The 17,486-nt window shown below is 51.6% G+C and overlaps 1 protein-coding gene across 3 annotated transcripts in view; it reads right to left on the reverse strand.

Moving 5' to 3' along the window:
• The window catches only part of USO1 (USO1 vesicle transport factor), a 67,705-nt gene extending 55,556 nt beyond the window's left edge, over positions 1–12,149 (reverse strand). For all 3 annotated transcript variants that reach the window (XM_065404944.1, XM_065404946.1, XM_065404945.1), the window contains exons 1-3: positions 12,084–12,149; positions 3,982–4,068; positions 3,768–3,832 (exon numbers count right to left, since the gene is read on the reverse strand). In XM_065404944.1, the coding sequence (XP_065261016.1) occupies positions 3,768–3,832; positions 3,982–4,068; positions 12,084–12,149 (218 nt within the window). The remainder of the gene's footprint in view (positions 1–3,767; positions 3,833–3,981; positions 4,069–12,083) is intronic.
• Positions 12,150–17,486: the final 5,337 nt, after the last annotated feature.

A 17,486-nucleotide genomic window follows, 5' to 3' on the forward strand; every position in this document is an offset into this window, starting at 1 on the left:
AACTGCACTGTCCAAGTCAAATGAAATAGACATACAATTGGGTGTCAGCAGCTTACTGAAAACACTATATTTCCATGCTCTTCACTAACCCTTAAAATGCCCCCCCTCCACAGATTGGAGAGAAGGGGTGACAGAATGGCACTCTGTAGTACCCCATACTTCAGAGTTCTTCAGGAAGAGGAGCAAATTTAAATTATCTACTTAAGTAAAACTAAAGAAATTTTAAAAATCAAGTTTACTTTTCACCATTTATGGTTTACATTCTGTACTGCGTTCAGCATCCAGAGTAAAAACAGAATAGCCAGTTCTGTTTTATTTGCAGCCAGTTGCCAATCAGCTTCACTTTCAGATTCTCAGATATGAACGCTCACGTGTGGATTGCAAAACAAGCAAAAGAACTTTATACCAACCGAATGCTATTGCCATTTAAGTTAAAATGGAAACATATACTGATACTGTTTTTTGTAAAAGCCTGGTTTTACAGATCGTAAGTGCTGACCTTACAGTGTTGCTGAGTTTTAGGACAGCAGAACTTTTGATCATGTGTAGCTGCAGCATTAGCTCAAGAAAGCAATTTTCTGTAGAACAAAATTAAGTGTTTGTATTGCAAGCAGTCAGGGAATTGAGCATGAGGGAAGCCACAGAAAGTAACATGTTGAATCTATGGCTTTGTCTACACTAGCACTTTTGTCGAAAAATCTTTTGTTGGTCAAGGGTGTGAAAAAACCACCCCCCCCCCCGACCGACATAAGTTTCACCGACAAAAGCGCTGGTGTGGGACTGGTTTAATTACGCCAGCAGGACAGCTCTCTCCTGCCAGCAAAGAGCGGCTACGTGGGAGACCGTATAGTGAGTGGTACAGATATGCCACTGTAAGGTCCGTAGTTTAGACATAGCCTATAAGGAGACCATGGGAAGAGTGGAACAATACGTTTACTTGAAACACAGAAGAGGAACATTTCTGGGCTGGGATAAAGAAGTCTAGAAGCTGGAAGAAGCAACTCAGATCAGAGAAGAGGAAGATCGTACTTGGACAGGAGAAGTGCAGAAGAAATGCAACTCATCCAGTAACACATGACGATATAAACCAAGATGGCTTATTTTTCTACTAGGATCAACATATGAAGCTACATACGCCACTCACATAGCACTGTCTAGGTGGGAATAAAGTCAAGTGTCAAAGTGTGCTCAAGTGGAAAGATGCCTATGCACTACAAATGATCACCTAGTTTACAAATCACTATTTCCATCAACGTGAATAAAGTTTCACACACTTAAATAAAGAGTAGCATGGTGGAAGTTTAAATTTTCTCTCTTTTTCCTCAAGGGCTATCTATCTGACTGGCAGGAGACATATTTCTCAGCATGCAGGGGTAATATCAACATGCTATTGTGTTAAGTTACATCACAAAGACTTTGTCAACAAAAGTGACTTTCACACTAGACCAGTGGTTCTCAACCTATTTACCACTGCGGCCCACATATGCGGCCCACAATGTTTTATGTGGGCCGCATCCAATACTTCCTGTATGTCCCTGAGGATGTCCCATTGGCCGCAGCTGTGTGCTGATTGGGCCGCAGGTTGAGAACCATTGAACTAGACATTAATAATGAGCTCACAATTTCAGAAGTTAGCACTGGAGGCTAATCATTCCTGTCAAACTAAAGTTGCTTCAATTGCTCTTAAGGAGTTATAAGACATCCCAAAAGGACAACAGAAAGCCACTTAAATAATCCTAGAGATGGTAGAAATTGTTGTGAACATTCCCATGTGCAGGTTCATTGGGTGAGCCAATCCCCATAGCATTTTTTATTTCCCGAGGCCTGGGATCCAAGGCCCTTCGCTAAAAGCCAGCAAGTTATTCCCCATCATTTTGCTACTCTATCCTACCCCAAACAAGTCACATTCCTGCCTAACAAGGTGCTCTTGTGTCCCCATGCTTATGCTAAGTCACAGAAAGAACACAGACAGGGTCATTACCAAGGCACAAGCCCAAGACAAGTCTAGATCAGGGTGATGGCGCGAGACAAGTGACAAGCACTATGTCTGCATGAGTCCCAACTTCCAGCAACCTGAGCAGCAAAGGAAAGTTAGCTTTGAAGGCTGAGTCCCAGATCTGTGAACCAACCTAAGTGCAACACTCCTCTACACTTAACATATTCTCTATTTTCCTCTGTATAGAACAGTCTCGACTCAGAGCTAGCTGCTGGGGGTTTGGGCTGCAGTAACCTGCGTACCAACCGCTCCTACCCTACAGGTCAGACAATATTCAGATACCTGTGGCAGTTGTTCTTCCCCTCCGGGAACTTGTGCCCTGTGGATTTCAGTGACCAGGGGAGCTTTCTTAAAACAAGCCTATTTCAGAATTGACCTGCCTCTGGTACCTCACCCCTTTCCGTCGTTTTCCTCCTCAATTTGGGTAACAGAGAGCAGCAGGGGAGTGTACGTGGGCAACACAGCAGATGTAAACTAAGAGAGCTGGGCCCCCCAAAGTGAATGCCCCACTTCCAGACTGAGTAGCAGTCACAAGCCCTCTGCTCCTACTGTCTGTCTGTCCTTTGGTCACATGGAGGGCTCCAAGGGGAGAAATGCCTGCTTGTTTCCGGTCTCTGGTATTTCTCTGCAGCCATACCAATAGGGCCAGCGGCGTCTCTAGCTCACCACTGCTTGTTTTCTAGCCCTGTACAATACGTTTCCGAGGGGAAGCCGCCAACCCTTGGTGCCAATATCTTGATTCATGAGGCTACTGACCTGCCCTGGCATTCAATTCCCTCTTTTTCTTGGTTCTAATGTGAGAAGATGCTCTCCTGCCCACCACCCTCCTTACTTCCACGTGTGAGTCCAAGCTCCTCGTGTGGGCAACGTACAAGCTGGATTATTTTATATTATATTATAAAATATTATACAACCCTTGTGATTATTTCTTACCCTAGCTCTGTGTGGAGATGCAGGTGGGTAGGAGACTACATTATTATATGCTTCCAAGTGGAAGGGAAAGAGCAGCACATGATGGTGATGCCACGGTAGTGGATGAAACGACAAAGAGGAAGTTACTACACACAGTGCTGCCAAATGCTATAAGTAGATCAACTGGCGAGGCAGCTGTATATAAATAATCAATGTTTTTCCTTCTGACACGTGAACAATTTCAGATGAGTATCTTTTTTCCCTTGACAGCAGCACTTTCAACACCAATAAGCTGTAGTTATTCTATTACTCCAAAGCCTTAACCTGTAGAAATGAACGCTGTTCCATATAAAAAACATTGTACCAACCCACCAAATTATGTACACCAGTAAATAAGACTGACTGATTCCATATTTAGTCCTCCTAATTACAAATTGTTAAATTATATCTTAACTTCCTTTTGCCCTAACACATTTGTTAATATTTATATACGTGATTCTTTAGTCTATTAATAGCATGACTTCTGATTTGTCAGTCGTCCAGACATGACTAACTTTACATATTTTAAAATTAGCAAGTTTCTGCTGTATTTACACACACTTCTGTATCGCCATTGTTTTATCGCTATTATAATTTGCCATCCCTAAATTTCCTTATTTCCTACTTCCTTATTTTATGTACATGTTTGTAAGCAGGTCCTGTAAGCAAAATTTAATCTGCCAGGAGAATTACTAATAAAATTTAGCATTCTGTACACATTAATTACAGGTCTGGTTTAGCTTTATTAAATACTATTTCAGGATGTAGTTTGAGAAAACTGCCACTTAGAGTTCATTTTTAGAAGTTAGAATGTGCTTACCGGTCTGTCTGGAGAACATTGATAAGATGTTCCATAGCCTGGAACCCCACCTCCAGGCGATATTTCTATCCAGAAAATAAAACATTAAAAGTAGTAAGTAGTATTAAAAATGTTATTAGTAATATTGTGCAAAATGCAGACAACACTTTTAAATGGAATACCACAAAAGGCACTGTATACGTTCATGGCATAATAGAAAAAATACAACACATACCTTTGATAATGATTTGAGAGCACGTACAGCATCCCTTCGATCATCCAATAAAGTAGATGAAGCTACACGGTCACAGAGTTTCTGAATCTAAAACAAACAACAGATAGTTGCATCAACAGTAACAGTAATTGGATACCAAATTCAAGATCCTCCACAGCCAGCACCTCAGAAAACTAGCATGAGACAACTGACTATTTCCCTATTTCTTCTGTTCGGATGGTAAATTAATTCACTGCAGAACAGAACACTTGGAAAACAGAATATAATGATTGAGATATAAAAATCTAGACTGAGACAAGGGTGAACTCAAAGTTCACCAAGGACCAAAGAACCAGTAGAGATTCCTAATAGAACATTTAATTTTAGAAATTCTGCTGAACATGCCAGTTCTTTCTACCCCACTGCACTTTTTAGAGAGAACAGCTTGTTTACTGTTCATCTGTATGTGAAGCTTCAGTTAAAATTACTAACTCCCACCCATAGTGATCAGCATTCAGCCTTCCCTAAAGCCACACTCTGCACACAGCTTTCTGATGTTCTGGATCTCAGCGCGCACATACAGAGGCGTAGCCACAAGGTGATCTTTAGTTACAGAATACAGAAAGTTCTCCTTGGACTGTTGGCCTTGTCTGCGCAGTGACTTTTTGCACCAGTGCAAATACAGTGTACAGAGCAAGGATTTTCACTACTGCAATCATATTAGTGTAGGCACACTTGTACAAAAAGCAACAAGCATAACCATGACCAACACAACTCTTGAAGTAAAGTTATGCCCATGGTATAAACACACTGGAGAGCTTGATTCTCCTTCAGTTAGACCTCTTGACTCATGCAACTTTAGAGAAAGCCTCTTTGGTTATTTAACTCAAGAAGGAGCAGGACAATGGTAACCTCATCCCGCCCAGTGACATTATTGTTGGTACCTTTTAGTATCTAAAAACCGTCCTCCTTTTCAATCAGACACTACATTACTTATCCCGAAATTATACTTTTTCCAGTTACATATGAACTAACCCTACCTTCACAGGACTTGTGCTCTGAGCATCCCCTAGGACTCTAAAGTTACTTGACCAAACTATATACAGCTTTAATATATAAAGAACAGGATTTATTATGTTAGTGTTGTCTTCATACAGATCCAGAATGCATGTACCTGGCCATGTAGCCACAGAACCCTTGTAAGCAGTACTGGCTACAAGAGAGTACACAGACTTGACCCTCATGTCCCGCATTCTATCCTGTAGCCACCCTTAATTCCCCCATCTAAACTCACTCACTCTCTCTGAGCCACAGGATTGAAGCTACACAGAAGAGGGAAGGTCAGCAGGGCTTTGTGGAGAACAAGCATTACTCTGGTTTGTAAGCTCTTCCCTCTTGTATTCGTTTGCTTCACAAAGCCCCACTTTGACATTCCTCAGTAAGCGGGCTGAGGAACACTCCTAGCTGGATACTGATGGAAGCACTACTTCCCCAGAAGCCAAGTCTCATCTCAGTGCAATATCCAGAGAATAGCAATTCACGAAGGTGCCAATGGAACGCCCTACATTGATTATACAGACCACTGATAAGCACCTGTATGAAATATATGCCTCTAAAGCTGCCACTTTTGGCGGACCAGGTTCTTACTCATTCAGAGACAGACTTTGGCTAGAGAAGGTTGAGTGTGAAGCCCTTTTCACAGTCATGGCAGACCAACATAGCAGCCTCAAATGCACAAAGGACAACTTTGTAGTCATTGAAAGTAAACGACATTTAAAGTAAAGAACAAGATACCAGATCGAAACTTTTGTGCTGGATGGACCTTTGGAATTTAAACGGAATGTATATAATACATCTCTAATCTAAGTTGGTAAGGACTCAACTTCAGTAAAGTTAAAAAAAGGTACTTCTAAACTGTATGAAGACTGTCCAAACAGGGGCGTCACTATACTGGTTCAAATCCGTGACTAGACAAAGCCTCCCTGTGATGTTATGAGTGTAATAAATATAAAATCTCATTGAAAGATGACAGGGCCAGAAAGAGTTAATTAACTCAGACTAACCTGACCCATGGGTGAACCTTAAGGACTGGTAGGAAGATATGTAAATAAATAGAGCTTTGAAATGCAAGTCTTTAATACAAAGATTAAAAAAGGAATATTAACATTTGTAATGATACTTGAGTGAAATAGTATTATTGTCTATATGACTCTTTGAAGGTTGTGGTAACCTGTATCTGAACTGTTTAATGGATAAATTACCCTGTGCTAATTGCCAGGATGTTTGGAAGGAGAGTTAAACCTATTGTTTTCTCAGGCCGAAAAGGCTGCTGGAAATGTATAAAAACCCTGGGACACAATCCTACTTCATCTCAGATCTGATTTGGGTTCCTTAAGCCACAAGGATTGAGATCCCCAGTCACTGACTGGAGTCACCCTGAATATGGACATTGGACTATAACCTATGGACTATTTCTAAAAGGACTTTTGGCAACTACAAGCTCACCTCTGCTATGCATCTGAACCTCAAGAATTGAATTCAAGTCTGTATGTATATTGATCTTTTAACCAACACTCTCTCTCTTTTCTTTTTTAATAAATTTTAGCTTAGTTAATAAGAATTGGCTATAAGCGTGTATTTTGGGTAAGATCGGAGTTATCACATTGGACCGGAGTATGCGGCTGATCCTTTGGGATTGGAAGAACCTTTTCTTTTATATGATGAGATAAGATTTTCAGTAATCATCATATCTGACAGGTGTGTCTGGACGGAGGCCTAAGGCTGAGTACTTTAAGGGAACTGCGCTGTTTGGACTTCTGAGTAACTAGTGAGGTACTACAGAAGCTGTTTTGGGCTGGCTTGATAAATCTAAGTATTGGAATATCCACCAGCTTTTGGGGTTTGTCTGCCCCGTTTTGTTTGCAATTCACCCTAATTGAGTGACCTCAGCTGGCTCCCACGGGCAGCACCCTCACACTCCCTTAAGTGAGCTTTTCAAACCCTCTTTACATATCAATGCAGCAAAAAAGGACACAAGTCTAATGGGCTGTTTGGCTTTTTTTAAACGCATCCTTTGGAAGCCAATTTTAAGAAACATGATTTTTCTCTTCAGAAACTTGCTCAGTGTCTGAGATTTGAAACTAACAAGCTCTATCTATGGAGAGTTTACACAAGAAGAAAAGTTGTCAGGTGTGTTTTTTTTTTTTTTTTTTTTTGGAGTTAGAGGGGAACTGAAAAACATCCACTGCCCAGATTAGAATAAAACTTTTCATGTGAAAAAGCCTCAATGTGTTTTCCCTGTCAAGAGCATTTACACAAAATTTTATACATTAGTCTTGATATAAAAATGTACTTCAGCATTCCCCCCCCTCTGATTTTGGGTTCAGTGAAGGAGAATTGAGATTCATTGTGAAATAATGGCAACCTCACAGTCATTTTGATGTGCTTGCTCTGAGTCTTGAAAAAAGGCAGACTTCAAACATCAAAATGTACCCATGTTTCAAACTGTGGCACGGTAATTTATTTGGTCTGAGGCAGGAAACTGGCAGATTTCTAGGAGTAGCCATTTAAGACAATTTCAAAAGTCATTTTCAACAGTATCTGGGAAAAATAAATCTACTGAGACTATTAGCTTCTTTACTGTTGAAGTTAGAGGGGAGCTGGGAGTCATATAATGAACTCTGGTTATAGTGTTAAGTATGGAGCTACCATCTATTCTCCGCAGTGGTTCTTGCCACCAAATCATGTATGTCCAATTGTAGTTGCTACACTGGTGGAAATAATTCAATCAGGTTGCCAGGAGGAGTAATAATTTCAGTGGCAGTGCTGACACTACTGATTGGCCAAAAGGCATGGGTTCCGATTTGGACTGTGCTAGTAACTTGCACACAAAATCCTGTATTGATTCCAGGACAAATGTTTCCATGTATAGAAAAATTGGAATATCCCAGAGCACATACCACATCATGTATTCGTACCACCTCACTGACTAATTCTTTTTGTACCAGTTGGGCCCAGCCTCTTTTTGTGTTGTTGCTGTCGATTGTAGCAAAGCATTCACACAGCCACCATCCATTATGTTTTGTACAACCAGCCTGATTAATTTCTAAGCCAGTTTCAGTTACTAGGCACACCATGGGATAGTGCTCTATGTAAGTATCATTTACCAAAGTTCCCACACTGTTGGCATAGTACACTCTGACTGGCCAATCTTGGGATCACCAGTGTTGTTAGATGTTTGGCTGCGTGTGTGTGTTCTCCCTGTGTGCTGCCCCAGCTCTGCGCAGACAGACAGCACAGCAGACCTCGAGCGAACCACCCAATGACCACAAGATCTGTTAAAATACGAAGGCACCCGGCCAGGTTTATTGTCGACAAAGCATGGTAATAGCACCTGGCAGACTCTAGGAGGATACTAAGTCATATATGTCCATGACAATGGATGCAACTCAGTGAATGGCGGGACTTTCCATTCCTCCCTCGGCTGGACCAAGACACTCTCTCAGAGATATCTCTTTATACCCTGATACAAACAGGTTACGTACTACCCCTCTGACATAGTTAGTTACTGCCCCCTGACGTAGCTAGTTGTCACCCATCTCCTTGCACACGTTGGTTCGATTAAAACATCTCTATTCATCACACTGTCATCCCGACCTTATCTTTCAGGAGGAGTCAGTGTGTTCCTGTTATCCTTGGCGAATGTTTTTGTACCATCCTTGATATCGGGATGTTCTGGTAACCACTCTTCTAGAATGTGTTTGCATGAGTACTCTGTGCCTAGCGCTTCTTAGGAATGTGTATTTCTGCAATATCAGCCCTGTTTTGCCAGATTCGGTGAACTTGCAAGCAGGCAGAGCCTGGCATTTGCTCACAGCCTTACTTTTGCTAACTTTGCTTTATATCGGCAAAGCCTGCCCACTACTTTAACTCAGGCCTCATACCAGGTCTTTAATACAAGGGCTTATATCTCAGGCTCTCTTCCTACTACAGCAGAAATTTAGAGTTAGGCTTGTTTATAAAATGTGGATAGATACAGTATCACGTATAAGGCTACGATTTTGTCACGGAGGTCACAAAAGTCACGAAATCCGTGACTTCCAGAGACCTCTGTGACTTGAGACCCCAGCAGCTGGGAGCTGTAGCGTCTCTCGCCACCCCTGGCAGCTGGGAACTGCGGGGGTCCAAACTCCCAGCAGCAGAGGGAGGCAGGGGTGCCCGGCAGGCAGCTCCCAGCTGGGGCAGAGGCAGGGGCACCCCGGAGCTCAGAGCTGCCACGGGCATGCCACAGCTCGGAGCCCCAAGCTTGGAGCCGCCGCGGGCGGTGGGGGACCCTGCACCTCCAAGCCAGGCCCTCCTGGGTGATGTGGGGAGCCTGCAGCTCCCCGCTTTGTCATGCATATTTTTAGTAAAAGTCACAGGCTTCTGTGAATTTTTCTTTATTGCCCGTGACTTTTACTAAAAATATGTGTGAAAGAATCTTAGCCTTAATCACGTATACTGTAAACATATCGCAAGAAAAAAAAAAAAAGAGCAATTTCTTTAGGTGAAGTATTACTCTGTGAAACCTGCCAGGAAATGGCAAAGAGGAGAACAAACACGAGGCACAAAATGGAGCTAAATTTTAAACTGTGTAAAGGAAAAACCTCAAAATCACACATTGTAAATAAGTTTTCATATGAAACAGGTATCAGCTATTAGAAGAAGTTATTTCTCCCCAAAAATCAACAGCCTTACTGGTATCAAAGTTTGTACCATCTTCATTTTTTCCATATTCTGGTTGTAAAGGAAAGAGCACTGTTTTACTCACCATATAATACAGTACACCGTCTTTCATGCAAGGATTTCAAGTCACTTTACAGACATAAATTAAGCCTTGCCACCCATAGTCTATCTTATCTGTTTTTACAGATGGGGATGCAATGGAGAGGGAATCATACAGCAGGCAGGTGTCATAGCTGGGACAAAAACTCCTGACTTCCTTTCTCTAACTACTGTCTTCTACTTTATGAAAAAAGTCACTGATTTTAATAAGTTTACATAGTTTAGCTGTGTTTTGATGTACTCCTTAGACCTTAACCTAAGGAAGTTTTCCCCTGGGTTTATTTTAACTAGAACACATGAAGGTTTGCATAACAAAGTTATACTTACGCTACTAACTTCAACAATTTCATCCCGATCATAAACAACCCCCCTGCCCTCCAAAACAAGGATTGCAACAAAAATACAGCAAATAAAGTAGGTGATAATAGCATTTTCAAGCCACTAGAGTGATTTTGGCTTGTCTGTGACTGTAACTAGCCTGAAGGTGTGGATTGTCCACTCTGTCCATGGTGAATGTTCCTTTCCGGATAGCAGAGAGTGTCAGAAGGATTGTCTAAACCACAAAATTAGGTTCACTTAATTTAGGTCAACCTACAGCCACCACAGTAATTCAATAGGCTGTTGGTGTCCACACTACCCTCCTCCTGTCGGTGGAGCGCGTCCTCACCAGGAGCGCTTGAACTGACTGAAGTGGGGCATTGTGGGGCACTGACAGCCCCATCAGGCTCACAACTGGAGCCCCCACCCGCGTGGGGTGACAGTCCCAGCTGTGAGCCCTGCACAGAGCCTACCAGCCGTGAAATTACCAGCTGTGAGCCCTTGCTGCTGACAGAATGACAGCCAACAGCCTATGTAAGTAATGCAGTGTCTACAGGGACACTGCCTCGCTCTATGCCTCTAGTGGAAGTGTAGCTATTATGTCAGTGTACCAAGGCACTTACTTGGGTGGAAGCAGCATTCTAGTGTAGACACTGACATAATTAGGTTGACATAAACTGCCTTACATGGACCTAACTCTGTAGGGTAGACCAAGCCAGAAACATACAAGATCCTGCTCTTAAGCACAGGATATTTGTCAGTTTCAGTCCACTTGCTTCTTTATAACAGGCAAAGCAAAGAGACAGCAGAGCATGCAAGCATCCCTGAGCCAAAACCAACCTGCCCAGTCTATTTTCAGAGACAATAACTTAGAAAATGCTTTTGTAACAGCAAAGGTTTCTGATTAGAGGTTCTTTAATATTTTACCCACAATTTAATCAATCAATCTTTTTTTAAGATGAAAGAAACCAGAGAAATGAGAATTCTGGAGGGTATTTTTAAATTTTGAACCTTGCATAATGAGTCAGTTGCTAAATTCTGCACTGAAACCTTTTAACCCCCACTTTCAAGAACTAGTCACTCAGATGGTGAACTTTTATGGTGACTAAAGTGCAACTTGAATTTGGTCTACAGAATAAATGCAAATTGTAATTGAGCTATTCTCTCGAGAGTGTTACAAGGGGCAGAAAAGCATGACTTGTTTCTTCCTTACCAAAGTCAAATTCTGTCTCTCACTGCAGATTTACACAGGTGTATTTAAGAGCCCAATCTGACTTCATGTTTGAAAAATGCAGCTCATTAGGGAAGAGTCTTCCAACAATTGCTACATAACTGAAGTGCGTGATACACACAGGATCATAACCAGAATTCTCAGTTTCTTTCACAACCACTGTCTCAGGATAAAGGAAATAATTCACACTCATTGGAGCTACACTCCAATAGGCTGAAGGTCGATCTCTTTAAGGGCCTCCTGTATACACCACGTCTCCCAGGCAGGGTAACCAGTTGCTCATGCTTAAATTGTAGCGTCAGCAGAAACTAACCGTGTCCCTGTAAGAAGTCTCAAGACGGGGGTTTCGCCTGGTTACAGCAACCGGGTTAGACCCCGTCTCCGGTGCAAGCTACGATCACCTTTTAACCCGGGTTGTGAGTCCCTGGGCTGCAGCGAGGGTGCCCAGCAGGGCCCGGGCTGTGCGCGGAGGAGGAACACACCCCTTCGGCGCCGCCAGGGCCGGGGAGAAGCCGCGGTCCGAGGCCCCGATCGGCCTGGGGAAGGGGCGCCGCGGCAGCGCGGGGGCAGAAGGGCGGGTGGAGCCGGATCCCAGCCCGCTCCCGAAGCTCCCTGTCCCCAGCACCCCGGGGCGCCCCAGGCCCCGCAGTGCGTGAGAAAGGCGGCGGCAGAAGCCGGGCCCGTGTGGGGCTGGGGCGGCGGAGCCATGGAGGCGCCGGGCCCCGAGCTGCGGGGTCCCGACCCGACTCACCGTCTCGGCCCCGGAGGGCTGGGCCCCGGCGCTCTGCCCCCCCATGACGCCCCGCAGGAAGTTCATGGCTGCCCGCGGCGGGCCCGCCCCGGCCCGGGCTCGCGCTGCCCTGGCTGCGGCCCCGCTCGCTCCGGCTCCCGGGGACGGTGGCAAGTGCGGGCCGCTCCCGGCTCCACCATCCGTCCGCGCCGGAAGCAGCCGCAGCGCCTGCGCCGGGACGTGGCAGCGACGTGGCCGCTCAGAGGGCGAGAGGCGGGGCGGCTGCGGCCCTGCGGGACCCGGCCCCCGGCAGCCCGGCCCGGCCCGTGATGGGCGCCGGTGGGGGAAGGGCGCGGGGCTGAGAGTGCGTTGGGGGCCGTCGGCTAGGAGCAGCCCCCCCACCTACTCCCACACAGCGCCTGCCTGCACCCCACCTACCCCCCCACCGATACCAACACACACCACCTGAGCCCCCACCCGACCCCCACACAGCGCCCCTGCCCCCCACTACTCCCACACAGCGCCTGCCTGCACCCCACCTACCCCCCCACCGATACCAACACACAGCACCTGAGCCCCCACCCCGATCCCCACACAGCGCCCCTGCCCCCCACTACTCCCACACAGCGCCTGCCTGCACCCCACCTACCCCCCCACCGATACCAACACACAGCACCTGAGCCCCCACCCCCACACAGCGCCCCTGCCCCCCACTACTCCCACACAGCGCCTGCCTGCACCCCCACCTACCCCCCCACCGATACCAACACACAGCACCTGAGCCCCCACCCGACCCCCACACAGCGCCCCTGCCCCCCACTACTCCCACACAGCGCCTGCCTGCACCCCCACCTACCCCCCCACCGATACCAACACACAGCACCTGAGCCCCCACCCGACCCCCACACAGCGCCCCTGCCCCCCACTACTCCCACACAGCGCCTGCCTGCACCCCACCTACCCCCCCACCGATACCAACACACAGCACCTGAGCCCCCACCCGACCCCCACACAGCGCCCCTGCCCCCCACTACTCCCACACAGCGCCTGCCTGCACCCCACCTACCCCCCCACCGATACCAACACACAGCACCTGAGCCCCCACCCGACCCCCACACAGCGCCCCTGCCCCCCACTACTCCCACACAGCGCCTGCCTGCACCCCCACCTACCCCCCCACCGATACCAACACACAGCACCTGAGCCCCCACCCGACCCCCACACAGCGCCCCTGCCCCCCACTACTCCCACACAGCGCCTGCCTGCACCCCCACCTACCCCCCCACCGATACCAACACACAGCACCTGAGCCCCCACCCGACCCCCACACAGCGCCCCTGCCCCCCACTACTCCCACACAGCGCCTGCCTGCACCCTCACCTACCCCCCCACCGATACCAACACACAGCACCTGAGCCCCCACCCGACCCCCACACAGCGCCCCTGCCCCCCACTACTCCCACACAGCGCCTGCCTGCACCCCCACCTACCCCCCCACCGATACCAACACACAGCACCTGAGCCCAACCCCGACCCCCACACAGCGCCCCTGCCCCCCACTACTCCCACACAGCGCCTGCCTGCACCCCCACCTACCCCCCCACCGATACCAACACACAGCACCTGAGCCCCCACCCCGACCCCCACACAGCGCCCCTGCCCCCCACTACTCCCACACAGCGCCTGCCTGCACCCCACCTACCCCCCCACCAATACCAACACACAGCACCTGAGCCCCCACCCCGACCCCCACACAGCGCCCCTGCCCCCCACTACTCCCACACAGCGCCTGCCTGCACCCCACCTACCCCCCCACCAATACCAACACACAGCACCTGAGCCCCCACCCCGACCCCCACACAGCGCCCCTGCCCCCCACTACTCCCACACAGCGCCTGCCTGCACCCCCACCTACCCCCCCACCGATACCAACACACAGCACCTGAGCCCCCACCCCGACCCCCACACAGCGCCCCTGCCCCCCACCTACCCCTACACAGCGCCTGCCTGCACCCCCACCTACCCACCCACCGATACCAACACACAGCACCTGAGCCCCCACCCCGATCCCCACACAGCGCCCCTGCCCCCCACTACTCCCACACAGCGCCTGCCTGCACCCCACCTACCCCCCCACCGATACCAACACACAGCACCTGAGCCCCCACCCCGACCCCCACACAGCGCCCCTGCCCCCCACTACTCCCACACAGCGCCTGCCTGCACCCCACCTACCCCCCCACCAATACCAACACACAGCACCTGAGCCCCCACCCCGACCCCCACACAGCGCCCCTGCCCCCCACTACTCCCACACAGCGCCTGCCTGCACCCCACCTACACCCCCACCAATACCACACAGCACCTGAGCCCCCACCCCGACCCCCACACAGCGCCCCTGCCCCCCACCTACCCCCACACAGCGCCTGCCTGCACCCCCACCTACCCCCCCACCGATACCAACACACAGCACCTGAGCCCCCACCCCGATCCCCACACAGCGCCCCTGCCCCCCACTACTCCCACACAGCGTCTGCCTGCACCCCACCTACCCCCCCACCGATACCAACACACAGCACCTGAGCCCCCACCCCGATCCCCACACAGCGCCCCTGCCCCCCACTACTCCCACACAGCGCCTGCCTGCACCCCACCTACCCCCCCACCGATACCAACACACAGCACCTGAGCCCCCACCCCGATCCCCACACAGCGCCCCTGCCCCCACCTACCCCTACACAGCGCCTGCCTGCACCCCACCTACCCCCCCACCGATACCAACACACAGCACCTGAGCCCCCACCCGACCCCCACACAGCGCCCCTGCCCCCCACTACTCCCACACAGCGCCTGCCTGCACCCCACCTACCCCCCCACCGATACCAACACACAGCACCTGAGCCCCCACCCCGATCCCCACACAGCGCCCCTGCCCCCCACTACTCCCACACAGCGCCTGCCTGCACCCCCACCTACCCCCCCACCGATACCAACACACAGCACCTGAGCCCAACCCCGACCCCCACACAGCGCCCCTGCCCCCCACTACTCCCACACAGCGCCTGCCTGCACCCCCACCTACCCCCCCACCGATACCAACACACAGCACCTGAGCCCAACCCCGACCCCCACACAGCGCCCCTGCCCCCCACTACTCCCACACAGCGCCTGCCTGCACCCCACCTACCCCCCCACCGATACCAACACACAGCACCTGAGCCCCCACCCGACCCCCACACAGCGCCCCTGCCCCCCACTACTCCCACACAGCGCCTGCCTGCACCCCACCTACCCCCCCACCGATACCAACACACAGCACCTGAGCCCCCACCCCCACACAGCGCCCCTGCCCCCCACTACTCCCACACAGCGCCTGCCTGCACCCCACCTACCCCCCCACCGATACCAACACACAGCACCTGAGCCCCCACCCCCACACAGCGCCCCTGCCCCCCACTACTCCCACACAGCGCCCGCCTGCCCCCCACCTACCCCCCCACCGATACCAACACACAGCACCTGAGCCCCCACCCCCACACAGCGCCCCTGCCCCCCACTACTCCCACACAGCGCCTGCCTGCACCCCACCTACCCCCCCACCGATACCAACACACACCACCTGAGCCCCCACCCCCACACAGCGCCCCTGCCCCCCACTACTCCCACACAGCGCCTGCCTGCACCCCACCTACCCCCCCACCAATACCAACACACAGCACCTGAACCCCCACCCGACCCCCACACAGCGCCCCTGCCCCCCACTACTCCCACACAGCGCCTGCCTGCACCCCACCTACCCCCCACCAATACCAACACACAGCACCTGAGCCCCCACCCCCACACAGCGCCCCTGCCCCCCACTACTCCCACACAGCGCCTGCCTGCACCCCACCTACCCCCCCACCAATACCAACACACACCACCTGAGCCCCCACCCCCACACAGCGCCCCTGCCCCCCACTACTCCCACACAGCGCCTGCCTGCACCCCACCTACCCCCAAACCAATACCAACACACAGCACCTGAGCCCCCACCCCCACACAGCGCCCCTGCCCCACCCCAACCCCCACACAGCGCCTGCCTGCACCCCACCTACCCCCAAACCAATACCAACACACAGCACCTGAGCCCCCACCCCCCACACAGCGCCCCTGCCCCCCACTACTCCCACACAGCGCCTGCCTGCACCCCACCTACCCCCCCACCAATACCAACACACACCACCTGAGCCCCCACCCCGACCCCCACACAGCGCCCCTGCCCCCCACCTACCCCTACACAGCGCCTGCCTGCACCCCCACCTACCCCCCCACCGATACCAACACACAGCACCTGAGCCCAACCCCGACCCCCACACAGCGCCCCTGCCCCCCACTACTCCCACACAGCGCCTGCCTGCACCCCACCTACCCCCCCACCAATACCAACACACAGCACCTGAGCCCCCACCCCCGACCCCCACACAGCGCCCCTGCCCCCCACTACTCCCACACAGCGCCTGCCTGCACCCCACCTACCCCCCCACCAATACCAACACACAGCACCTGAGCCCCCACCCCGACCCCCACACAGCGCCCCTGCCCCCCAATACTCCCACACAGCGCCTGCCTGCACCCCCACCTACCCCCCCACCGATACCAACACACAGCACCTGAGCCCCCACCCCGACCCCCACACAGCGCCCCTGCCCCCCACCTACCCCTACACAGCGCCTGCCTGCACCCCACCTACCCCCCCCACCGATACCAACACACAGCACCTGAGCCCCCACCCGACCCCCACACAGCGCCCCTGCCCCCCACTACTCCCACACAGCGCCTGCCTGCACCCCACCTACCCCCCCACCGATACCAACACACAGCACCTGAGCCCCCACCCCCGATCCCCACACAGCGCCCCTGCCCCCCACTACTCCCACACAGCGCCTGCCTGCACCCCCACCTACCCCCCCACCGATACCAACACACAGCACCTGAGCCCAACCCCGACCCCCCACACAGCGCCCCTGCCCCCCACTACTCCCACACAGCGCCTGCCTGCACCCCCACCTACCCCCCCCACCGATACCAACACACAGCACCTGAGCCCAACCCCGACCCCCACACAGCGCCCCTGCCCCCCACTACTCCCACACAGCGCCTGCCTGCACCCCACCTACCCCCCCACCGATACCAACACACAGCACCTGAGCCCCCACCCGACCCCCACACAGCGCCCCTGCCCCCCACTACTCCCACACAGCGCCTGCCTGCACCCCACCTACCCCCCCACCGATACCAACACACAGCACCTGAGCCCCCACCCCCACACAGCGCCCCTGCCCCCCACTACTCCCACACAGCGCCTGCCTGCACCCCACCTACCCCCCCACCGATACCAACACACAGCACCTGAGCCCCCCACCCCCACACAGCGCCCCTGCC

This window comes from Emys orbicularis, chromosome 5 (genome assembly GCF_028017835.1).
Source record: "Emys orbicularis isolate rEmyOrb1 chromosome 5, rEmyOrb1.hap1, whole genome shotgun sequence".
NCBI lineage: Eukaryota > Metazoa > Chordata > Testudines > Emydidae > Emys > Emys orbicularis.